We start from the raw sequence: 12601 nt of genomic DNA, 5'->3' as shown, positions 1-12601 counted from the left end.
ATATTGTTAATTTTGAGTTGTGAGCTTGGACTTGGAACACAAAGATTGCTCTTCATCCTTGCTCATTTGTTTGTTTGAGTCTGTACTAATATTAGTAGAAGTACCTTGCTCCTTTTGTGGTTGGTCATAAGATCCTCATAGGAGAGAGTCTGACTCTTCCATTTTCTGTCAGTTGTTAATTTTCAACAGAAATTTTAGATGCATAAGAACAAATGAGTGGAGTATTAGAGGCTACTGAAGTAACATCACTACATATTTGTCTTAATCACATCAAAAATGGACATATGACAACAGGAATTATTGCTTTATTAAACTTTAATATAAAAATCTTGTGTGAAATATGTGAAGATTGATACAAAATATTATTCACATCCAATGTTTAGATCAAGTAATTTTTGTTTAATATAACCATAATTTCACATAGGATATAGGGAAGGGTTTGAGAAGATCTGGAGAATGCCAAGAGAATCTGCATTAGTGCATTGTTTCGTGCCTTGCAGGATATAATCTGCTATAAAAATGTGGATTTTTTTAAATAACTGGCTATCATTAACTTTATCAGACTAAATAATTTTTCTTCAATATTGCAGATGGAGTCTGGAGGGACTGTTCTGAGCACGAACTGGTCTGATGTGGGGAAAAGGAAGGTTGAAGTAAATCCTCCTGATGACATGGAATGGAAAAAATTCTAATCTGTTTATTTGGCATCTTTGCATTGCCTGTATTCACCCACTGACCATTGTGACATAGCATTCTTGGATTTACAGCACTGAATGTTCCCCTGAAGGTTGGAATTATCATCTTTACATCTTGTGTGTGTTAATAATTGCTTTGTCTACAGGTGTTCAGGTATAATCAGGAATGGAAGCCTATTTTTCATCACTCCTGTCCATTGGGGGTTTTCAGAAACAGATTGAACTACGTCATAAATACACATTTTCTACTAGCTTTATCAGTTCTGTACTTTGGGGAATGAGGAGACCTTTAATGGGCTGTTAGGATTATTGCCTTATTTTTAATTCAGTGTTCCTGTTGAATAATTTATTAGCGCTGGCAACTTTGAGTAAACACACTTTTCAGTTACAGTGTTAATTGTTTGCTCTTTAACTCTGCTTAAGAATAAAACTGTAAAATAAATTTTTTTCCATAAAGAAGTTTGGTTCATTTTATGTTTGTCTGTGGAAGAAAAAACATAAAATCAAAATATATATTTGGAGACGTAAAAGCTGAGTAATACAGATATTGTGAGCGTATAGGAGCAAGAGTCCCGCTCTGCTAAAAGAAGAATGAACTCTCTCTCACCTTTTTCTTGAAGGAACAGGAATCACCAAGGAGGGAAGGCTGAAATGGAAGCATCAGGAGTGAGGAATTGCTAGGGCCCCCATGCTTCGTACTTGTGGGGGGATGTGCAGCACCAGGTGGTGGGAGTAGAGAAGAAGACTAATGTATCTGGAAAAGATCTATCTACCTTGTCTATAGACAGATGTGTCCTTTGTCAGTCCTCTGTTTCTACTCCTGGGGGAAAGGAGATAGAAAAACAATAATGCATAGATTTGGTTTTGGTCAACTGTACTTGCAACAAATATGGTTAACAGATCAAGAGGACAGCTTACCAATGTTGGCAGCAACTAACAAGTTTTAAGGTTAAAGTAATAAAATAAGACCTGAAAAGAGGGATTAGAGAACTTTTTGTTTGTATCGATCTTCTAAAAAGCAGGACATTGCATTGAGTGTTTCAGTATTTTTAAAGAAGAACCTCAGCATCCTTACTGTACCTCAGTACAGGCCTTCCATCCTGATAAAGCTTTAAAAGGCAATAGGATATAGAAATTGAGATCACAGTCTTCAGGGTTGAGCCCCCACCCTCTCTCTTCATGCATACTTTGCTTGGTTGGCTGTGGGCCTTCAAAGGGATGCAAATATGTTCTCTAATCCCTCTTTTCATGTCTTATTTTATCACATTAACATTAAGGCCCCCACATTAACATTAGGGGTTTGGAACGGGTCCCATATGAGGAGAGGTTAAAGCGACTGGGACTTTTCAGTTTAGAAAAAAGGAGACTGAGGGGGGATATGATAGAGGTCTATAAAATCATGAGTGGGGTGGAGAGGGCCGATAAAGAAAAGTTATTTATTAGTTCCCTAAATAGAAGAACTAGAGGTCACCAAATGAAATTAATGGGTAGCAGGTTTAAAACGAATAAAAGAAAGTTCTTCACACAGTGTGTAGTCAACATGCGGAACTCTTTGCCAGAGGAGGCTGTGAAGGCTAGGACTATAACAGAGTTTAAAGAGAAGCTAGATAATTTCATGGAGATTAGGTCCATAAAAGGCTATTAGCCAGGGGATAAAATGGTGTCCTTGGCCTCTGTTTGTCAGAGGCTGGAGAGAGATGGCAGGAGACAAATCGCTTGATCATTGTCTTTGGTCCACCCTCTCTGGGGCACCTGGTGTTGGCCACTGTCGGTAGACAGGATACTGGGCTAGAAGGACCTTTGGTCTGACCCAGTATGGCCGTTCTTATGTAAGGCCTGTTAGGTGCTGCCAACATTGGTAAGCTGTCCTCCTGATCTGTTACCCACTTGTTGCAAATACAGTTGACCAAAATATCGGAAGTTTCATATAGTCTGGGAGGGAAGGGAGAACTGCTCAGAATAGTGGTGGGGAAAATTTTTAATTTTGCTAATGAAACATATTGGTAACCCCAAACTTCTGAGTGCTTATAGAATCATAGCAGTGTAAGGTTGGAAGTGACTTCAAGAGGTCATCTAGTGCACCCCCTGGGCTGAGGCAGGAGTAGATAAACCTAAATCATTCCTGACATATTTTCCAATGTGTTCTCCAAAACCTCCAATGAGAGGGGATTCTAGTGCCCCTTGACAGCATATTTCAGAGTTTAAGTACTCTTATAGTTAGCTTTTTCTGTAATATCTAAGCAAAATCTCCCTTGCTGCAAAGTAAGACCATTTACTGCATGTTCTACCTTCATTGGATATGAAGAACATTTGACTGTCTTTGTAAGCAGCCTTTTTGTTATACAGGACTTGTCAGTTTATTTTTTTTGTCAGGTCCAGACTCCGAATGAACATTTTTCACACCACAATAGGAGTAGCAATAATAGGTAATGTATTTGAAGGCTGTTATGAGATCTCCCTCCACCCCAGTCGTCTTTTCTCAAGACTCAGGCAATGTCCAAACTGCAGGCTTCTTTTGGAAGAAGCTTTTCTGGAAGAGATCTTCTGAAGAAACATCTTCCGAAAGGGAGTGTCCACACTGCAAAAGCGCACCAAAAAAGCGATCTGCTTTTTCGACAGATAGCATCCACGTAGAATGGACACTGTCTCATGTAAACTGATTACTATGGGTGGAATGGCCCCCAGGGCACCTGTGATTTTTCTTCTTTCCTCTTCTTGCGAAAGAATTCCCTCTTCCCCATCACACGCACCTTTTTCCAAAAGAGCTGTTTCAGAAAAAGGCTTCTTCCTCGTAAAAAGATGTTTACCAATGTTGGAAAAACCCTTCAGTTCTTTCCATTTTTTTCGAAAGAACATGATTGCAGTGTGGACGTAATTGAAGTTTTTTGGAAAAAATGCTGTTTTTCGGGGGGGGGAACTTAGTGTAGACATACCTCCAATCTTCCTGGTTTATTTAATTTTTCTTCCTATGTTAAGTTTCCTAAACCTTTTGTCCCTTTTGCCCTTCTCTGGACTCTCCAATTTGTCCCTCTTTCCTAAAGTGTGGTGCTCAGAATTGGATACAACTCCATCTGAGGCTTCACTGGTGCTGGGTGGGACAGTTACCTTGCATATCTTTCATATGACATTCTTGTTGTTAGACCTGTGGTGGGGTGTGCATACTTTTCACTGGACAGGAGAGGGTTAATCCCATATTATGGGTCCCTCAGACCATGCTGAGCATGCTCCAACTGTTACCTTGGTATAAAAGGGAGTAGCCCAGCTCATTCTGTGCTGACACCCAGGGGAGAAGATGTTTGGTAGAGGCTCCAGACCACAGATGGCAGTTCACCAGACAGGTCCCTAGGTTTTCTGGTTCCAGTGGGTTGCAGAGAGTCAACCTCCAGGGAGTATCCCCCACCAGAGAACATGGAGATCCTAAGGCTGTATGGATGGTTACTTCAGGAAATGTGGTATGCAGTGGCCCAGGAAGGCAGGGTGAGCGATATCTACCATCCATTTTGCAGTAGAATTCCCTGCTGAGTGACAATCACTCCCTTGGCAAACAGGGCCCTGAGCCCAGTGCAGAGGGAGGATCCAGGTCTCCTTATGCAGTGACCAGTTACTCTTAGCTAGTGGCCCACTTCCATGGCTCTGGCCACTAGGCCATGCAGCCCTGTTTCCACAGGCAGCTGTATAGATTCTGGCTACTAGGTCATGCAGTCCTGATTCCAAGGAAAATTGGATAGGCTTTTGCTAGTATGTTGTGCTGCCTTGCACTCGAGGACCGCCATAGTGACTCTATCCTCTGGACTGTACTGCTCTTTCAGGCAAGTTCGATAGACTGTAACTCTGGTTGTGTCACTACCCCAACCCTCCTTAAGGAAGGTCGAATGCGCATATCTCACAACACACGGTTGTGAGTATGGACAACAACGGGGTTCTAGTGAAGGCCCCAGGGGCAGGAGAACATTTGCAGACTGACCTTCCTTCACCTGCCTGCTTGTCACTTTGCCCAAGATGGAGACTGACTAGATTTTGAAATGGTATTTGGAAAGGCCAATCAACAGCAACAACACCAGACCCAACAAGAGTGACTGATTGTGGCGAAGTCCCCACTCAGGCCCCTTGGTCTGGGAGACCTTCTAGTCCACAAATCAGCCAGAGTCTTCTGGTGCAGTCATCCGTGCTTTTATTATTAGTTCCCACCACTTTCCATGTACAAAGCTTACAGTCAATTCAGCCAGCTCCTCTGTCTGCCTGGGAGCACAGTCAGCCATACCCTGGCTTCTTATGCCTCCTTGCCCCCTCCTGCTTCCTTCCTTTGCCTTATATAGACCTCGCCCAGTGAAGCCCGCAGCTGCTTCTAATAGCTCTGCAGGCCTGGGCTTGCTCAGCTGCTTCTCCTCAGCCTCTTTAGCCAGGCTACAGTGGCAGAGCTCTGGCTTAGCCAGCTGACTGTCACACCGATCCAAAAAATGGCTGCCTTGGTGGATCTGGGTTCAGCTACAAAATAGACGCAGTGGAATCACAACACCTTCTCCACCAGCTAAACTCCCAGTCCTTGAATGCAGGCATACCGTCAGCTGGACTTTGACGAACAGCGGAGGAGACCCTCAAAAAAACCAAACAAACCTGAAGGCATATACCAGGGCTAGGGGAGCCTGAGACTGCTGCTGAAAGTGGGACCAAGCAGGGCACTTTCTGTGGGACTGCCCCACATGGATTGTAGTTATAGGCAAGTCTGTGTAGCCAGCTCCTGAACCTGGAAGAGAGGTTCAGAAAAACTGCTTGTTGGGAGTTTTTCAGCTTATCCATGGGGATATACGGCCATACCCAACCACCTACGTAAGGCTTGAGGTCTTCTGCTGGGAAGAAATTATTCTGGTTGTCATAGCTTCCAACTGGCCTCCCTTGTGGTATTGGGGGTGGAGGGGGAGAATGGCCAGAATTCCAGGAGATCCTGCAGAACCGTGGACAGCAACATTCAGGAGGGGAAGAAGCTGAGTCATTGAGGGGAAAATTATTTGGCCACCCTTTGGAAACCAATCTTGGGGAAGGGCTCTCTAAACCCCCTAACCCACCTGCCAAGTCCTACCAAGCAGGTAGCACCATATAGAAGATACTCCAGTGGAGTTGAAGCATGATGAGGACATATCCTTTTGTTGAGCCTTAGGAATAGGCAGTGACCTCAGACCATGGAGACAGTATACCATGACCTCCCCCAAGGAACCTGGTTTGAGATCCAAGGGGACCTCCTCTACCGATTAGTGCAGGAACCCACATGCAAGAAGTGACAGCTCTTGGTGTCCTGGGGGTTATGCTGGAGTTTCCTGCAGCTGGTTCATGCGGTACTTTTGGCAGATCACTTGAGAGAAGATCCTTGAGGTTAGCACAACTTTTTTTTTTTAGGCCTGGCATACATTAGAAGGTAAGGAATTATTGTGCCTCCTGTCCAGCACCCCAGACTGAAAGGGGTACCCTTTAGCCCCCCCATGTCACTCCCCGTAGTTGGCATGCCATTTGAAAGAGTTGGCATAGATTTTGTGGGGCCACTAGAGAAGAGCCAGACAAGTAACTGAGTCATTCTTGTACTTGTGGATTATGCAACATGCTACCCCGAGGCCATTTCCTTATGCATAGGGATGGTCCCTAGCATCATGATGGAGCTAGTGAAGATTTTCACCCAGGTTGGGCTACTCAAATCCTAGTTTATCAGGACACCAGTGTGTCTTCCAAATTAATAGCTGAGTTGTGCCATTTCATAAATATTCAGACCTTCAAGATTTCAATCTACCACCCACAAACTGATGGATTAGTTGAATGTTTTAAAGGAACCCTCGAGTCCATGTTCCACAAGTTCATGAAAGATAAATCCCAACACTGGAACTTATTGTTTTCTGCTCTCCTGTTTCCTTGAGGGAGGTCCCACAAGTTTTGACCAGGTTCTCTTCCTTTGAGCTCTATGGGAGACAACCCTGGGGCATCCTTGATCTTCTAAAAGAGGACTAGAAAGTGCAAGAGACACAGGCCCTAGGATCAACCCACTATGTGTTATGAAGTTAAGTGTCTTCTGGCTTTGATGCCTTCACTCAAGAGAACTTATGAGCCTTGTAGACCCAACAATACAAAATTGGGACTGAGGTATGTAGCTTTGAGCCTGGGGACTGGGTTGTATCATTATTTTCTTCCATGTCAAAGCGATAAGCCAAATGGCAAGGCCCGTTTGAGGTGTGTCAATGTAAAGAAGTATGCACGTACCATGTGAACTTGTTGAAAGCCTGAAGATCAGAGAGGCCTTATTCATTGCACCGTCACCCCTGGAACTGGAACTAGGACCACTAATGGGTCTGAAGCTGTTGGTAATGGGAGATCTTAACCTCATGCATGAGAACTATTACAACATCTCATACAGAAATTCCTGGATGTCTTGTTGTCATGCCCAGGGTAGATTGATATCATAAACCACCACCTTGTAACAACTCCAGGACAGTGGGTGGGGGATGACTTATCAGTACCTTTCCAAGAAGTGGGATCCCATCCACCAGGAATTGGAGATGACGTTTGAGATGGGAGTGATGGAAGAATCTTGGCCTGAATAATGAAGCCCCATCATACGGGTTCTTCCAAATGGAACCATCCAATTTTGCATTGATTTTCAAAAGGTCGGTGCTACACTTTGAACCAAGAGATATCTGATGCTACACATCCAAGAACTCTTGGAATGACCAGGGGGAGCCAAATATTTGTTGATTGTTAACAAAAGGATATTGACAGATACGCAAGTCTCAAACTCGAAGGCAAAGTTAGCATTTCCCACCCCATTCAGCCTCTTCCAGTTCATAACAGTACCCTTTTGCCTACATGGAGTAGCTACCCTCCAGCAGTTGAACAGGGTACAGAACAGGGTACTGTAGCCTCATGATTGATATGCAGTTGCCTATATGGATACATTGTGATTTAAAGTGGCAATTTGGAGGACCATCTTCAGCAAATGGCTCTCATTTTCAAGGCCCTTCGGGTGACCAGCCCTGCAAAATGTCATTGTGGTAAGGAAGAGGTGACATACCTTTAGATATATAGGAGTCGTCGTCAAGGTACAACCACTAATTCATAAGATACAAGCCCTGATTCCCTAATGCCCATAGTGAAGAAACAAGTACACCAATCACTGGTATTGGCTAGATACTCTAGGGCTGCGTCTAGACTGGAATGATTTTCTGGGAATGCTTTTAACGGAAAAGTTTTCCATTAAAAGCATTTTCTGAACAGAGCGTCTAGATTGGCACGGACGCTTTTCCACATAAGCACTTTTTGCGGAAAAGCGTCTGTGCCAATCTAGACGCGCTCTTCCGCAAAAAAGCCCCGATTACCATTTTCGTGATCGGGGCTTTTTTGTGGAAAACAAATCTGAGCTGTCTACACTGGCCCTTTTGCACAAAAGCTTTACGCAAAAGGGACTTTTGCCTGAATGGGAGCAGAATAGTATTTCTGCAAGAAGCACTGATTTCTTACAGTAGGAAGTCAGTGCTTTTGCGGAAATTCAAGCGGCCAGTGTAGACAGCTGGCAAGTTTTTCTGGAAAAGCGGCTGATTTTCCAGAAAAACTGGCCAGTCTAGACACAGCCTAGGTGTTTTGTACTAGACTGCAACAAGGGTGCCCCCCGATCTGACCAAAGGTTTCCCAAGTGTGGTGGTCCAATAAGCGTAAGGAGGCATAGGAGTTACCCTCACCAGAGAACATGGAGATTTCAATGCTGTATGAACGGTTACCTGAGGAGATGCTTTGGGAATTGGCCCAGGGAAGTGGGAAGACTGGTATCTACCACCGGAGCAAGATCATACTGCAGTAGGGTTCCTCAGCGACTGACGGCCTTAAGCCTTCCTTTTCCGTTCTGTCCTAGCCCAAGTCCCCTTATCCTGCTGCTATTCACCCTTAGGTAGTGGCCCACTTTCCTGGCTCTGACCACTAGATCGTATGGCCCTGCCCCCCGGGGAGCTGTATAAACTTTTGCCATTAGGCCACATGGCCCTGTCCCCTTGGGAAGCCACATAGTCTGGCTACATGGCTGCGTCACCCTGACGCCAAGGGAAACTGCACAGACTCTGGCCACAGACTATGCTGCCCTGCACTTCCGGGTGCCATACTGACACTGGTTTCTGAGTTGTGCTGCTCTCAACTTAAGAACAGTCTGATAGACTATAACTGCTGTTATATTGTAACCCACACACTAGTCTACGTCTACACTGCAGAGTTTTTGCACAAAAACTTGTGGAGCGTCCACACTACAAGTGTGTTCTTGAGCAAGAAAAAGTACAGTAAATTATAAGAACACAAGGCTTTTAGCGCAAGAGTTATTCCTCTTTCTACGAGGAATAAGCCTTCTTGCACAAGAGCTCTTGCGCAAAAAGGCATGTGTGGACGGGTAACAGGCTAAAATGACCAGCGCTTTCTTGCACAAGAGAGCATCCACGCTGCCATGGACGCTCTTGCACAAAAGCACATGGCCGTGTGGATGGGCTCTTGCGCAACAACTTTTTGTGCAAGAAGCCTGCAGTGTAGATGTGGCCCTAGTGGGTGTGGTTCACTGTCCCATGTAGTGGCACTTAGGCCACTTATGGCAAGACAAGAGAGAACAATGAGTGAATTCTACAGCCTAAGCTGAGAGCCAGCTGGCTTTATAGCTCAAACTGTAGAGGCTCTTATCCTGAGGCCCCAGGTTTGGTTCCACCTGCAGGCGGTTAAAGTATCACTATGCCATGGAGAATGCAGTGTGCATACTATTAGACTCCCCATAGTAATAGTCCCTTTTAGTTACAAACTGAGCAATTACTGACACAGAAGCTCATGGCCCCTGTGGCACAGATCATGCCTTCCTTGACTGCTCTAGCACTGGGGGATGCCTGCCATAATGAGCCATCCCAGTTATTTCTCTTGGCACTGATCTCTGGCACCATCCACTTCAGCTCCTCCATGGCCGGGGGGAGTGTATTTCTGACTTGGATGCCAAGTCATTTGTATCTCTCAGCTCATGGTACTGGTCCTGATCTCAGCACCTCTCCTGGCATTGCCAGGCTGCTGTGCCTCTGGCAACAGTAAGGTTCTGGCCTCTTCATTGGCAGGACCTGATACAGTGTCCCTGCTGGACACATGAACCTACCACCAGAGTGAAGGTCCAGGGTTGATTTTTTTAGGGCAGCTTCTGTGGCCTCCTCGACTTAAGCAATTCACGGTGACCTCAGTAGCTCCTGCATCTCCTCCTCCTCCTGAGGATTCATGTGATGCCCCCATGCAAACAACAGTTTTCTACTCCATAATGGCAGCCAAGGGTCAGTCAACCTCCCTTATCCCATCACCCTGACATCAAAAATTTTTTCCAAACTAATCAGACCATATTCATATTCACAGCATAGCCTCATGAGATCTTTCCCTAGTATTGAATATGTTCTAAATTTCACCAATCGAACCTCTGTCCAAAGTGTATGTGTATTTTGTTTCCAAGTTACTTTTCAAAGTTACTCATGAAGGGTCTTATAGTTCAGAGCCCTCTGTCTTCCTTCAGAATTGTATTTTCCATAATGATGGATCCATCATTCACTCCTAAAATACATTCTTTTTTTCACCAGTCCCAGGTTTCACTCCCCTTCTTTTGCCCAATCCAGACCATTTGGGGGAAAAAAAGGAAATGGCACACCTTTGACACACATCAGGAGGACAATTTATATTAAGACCCTCCAAAAAACTTATTCTTCGTTTATTCTAATACATCACAGACTTAAGGGACCAAGAGCCTCTAGGGCCTCCTTATCCAGATACATTAGGTGGGGAATTTTATAGGCATATAAAGCCAAGGGGGAAGTATCCTTCATTCAAGATTAAAACCTATTCCACATGGGCAATGGCAGCCTCATGGGATGGTAGGTCCAATATGCCAGATGAATACAGTTGTAGGGCAGCAACTTGGTGTCCCAGCATTCATTCACAAAAATCTGTAAGACGTAGCAATTTATTCTAATGACATAGATAACTGAAACTTTAACTCTCTTAGCTGTACCTTATTTCCTAGCATATAAATGGTGGATTTTTTTTAATTTTCTGCCAGTTTACTAGGATTTTTTGCTAATGTGTTACAAAAATACACATTTTCCCCTTCTGTAGATTGGGCCTTAGTAACCGTGCTCAGAAGCAGCAAAGTATATTGAACTTTTGGAGAAAACCTTTATTTGGAATTTGGCAAATATATGGCAATTGTTGTGGAAGAATGAACTGGTCTTGACTTACATGTCTACCATAGATGTAAACGAAGGGTGGTACCACCTTGTTAAAGGTCATACCAGCTCACAACAATAAACTTGGCAGCAGGCTAATCTCAGACGGAGTCCTTGGCTTTGGAATTCACTCTTCCACTTAAATCTTTCAGAATCTGCATGTGATGATCTTCAGGATAGTCTTATAGTCACCTGTTCTCCCAGGCTTTGTCTACACTAAACAGTTTAAAGTGCAGCTGTGGCAGCACTTTAATCTGAAAGGGTGGCCATGACACAAGCACTGGGAGAGAGCTCCCAGCTCTCCGTGTAAATCACCTCTGAGAGGAGGGTAGCTAACAACGCAGGCAGTACGGCTCCCAGTGCTGTTGCCTGGTTCACATTGGTGCTTTACAGCGCCATAACTTGCTGCTTTTGGGCAGGAGCAAGGAGGGTTCACACCCCTGACCCAGAAAGTTAGAGCTGTGAAGTGCTGGTGTAGCCTTGGCCCTAGTTTTTCTGGTGACAGGAGAGATTGGCTAGGTGAAATAGAGAGCATGATGGAGGAAGAGCTTGGGAGGCTTATTATATTTGAATATCTTCTTAATGTGCATTACATATGGACCATGCATAACCTCCTAAATGCATTTAGAGACTGATAGGTGTTGCTGGGGGAAAAAAGCTAAATAAATTATATAAGCCCTTAAAAATTGAGTCCCAAAAAAAGTAATTTTAGAGATTTTTCCTACTAGTCAAGTTGTCCTTTTCTAGGACTTAGTTTCAAGATATTTCTGGTTTTGGCTGATAAAAACCTCCCTGCGGGCTTTTATTAAATGAAAGTAGAGACAGGAGCCCCTAAGATGTTCTCTGCATTAGCTGAGTACAGTTTCACTACTTTGGGAGTTAACACACTTTCTTAGCTGAAGGCAAAAAAATGCATTGGTGCTTATACACCCTTGAGTCTTGTATACTGCAAATTTAATGGTTTAGCCTCAGGATAATTCTTGTAAGTGAGCAAGCTATAGTTCTCTTATCCATCTCAATTTGTGACCTAGGATTGTCAATCTAAAGTACTAGGTCTGTGTCTGAGTACAGACAAATGAACTCTTTTTAAACATCTTAGGTTGTTTTGTTCAATAAGAATGTAGCAACACCACCAACCCCAGTGGCAGCATGATAGCAGATTGCTACTTTGCCCTACATAGCATCTGATCTTTAGAAATATACAAATTGATATTTGAGTATGGGGTGGGTTTTTTTGTACAGTGAGAAAATGGATTATAGTTGATGTATTTTTCCCAATGTACTAGAGTAGCAAGACAATAGGAGGGTATCAGATCCAGACAGCAGCTCTCCAGAATCTGCCTTTATTTGTGTATAAGAAACTGATAGTTTTCTCCCTAAGAGACGGTCTTCTGATCAGATCTGGTACCCCAAACAGGTTGGGTCTTCTAATTTGCATTGGTTTCTCCCTTTTGTTGCAAAATGAGCTGAATGACGTATTCCTACTCCCCACATACCTTATAGACAGGGCAACACCAGTGGGAGGAGTTTGGCAGCAATGTATAAAGCAGGGGTGGGCAAAATCTGACATGAGGCTCATCAGGAGCCTCAGGCAACGTTCCCTGCCTGCCCTACCTCTGCACACTGTTCAGAGTGGCTAGGTAGGGGCAACACACAAAG

The 12601-nt window shown here is 44.1% G+C and overlaps 1 protein-coding gene across 1 annotated transcript in view; it reads left to right on the top strand.

Annotated features, from left to right (window-relative positions):
• SUGT1 (SGT1 assembly cochaperone of MIS12 kinetochore complex) overlaps nt 1-1154 on the top strand; it is a 51449-nt gene extending 50295 nt beyond the window's left edge. The window contains exon 13 of the mRNA XM_025185289.3: nt 591-1154. Within this exon, the coding sequence (XP_025041074.3) occupies nt 591-692 (102 nt within the window). The 3' untranslated portion in view covers nt 693-1154. The remainder of the gene's footprint in view (nt 1-590) is intronic.
• Nucleotides 1155-12601: the final 11447 nt, after the last annotated feature.

The sequence above is a fragment of the Pelodiscus sinensis genome, chromosome 1 (assembly GCF_052426305.1).
Source record: "Pelodiscus sinensis isolate ZL-2025 chromosome 1, ASM5242630v1, whole genome shotgun sequence".
NCBI classification, from domain to species: domain Eukaryota; kingdom Metazoa; phylum Chordata; order Testudines; family Trionychidae; genus Pelodiscus; species Pelodiscus sinensis.
The sequence above is the reverse complement of the archived record's forward strand: the minus strand, read 5'-3'. Positions and strand labels throughout refer to the sequence as shown.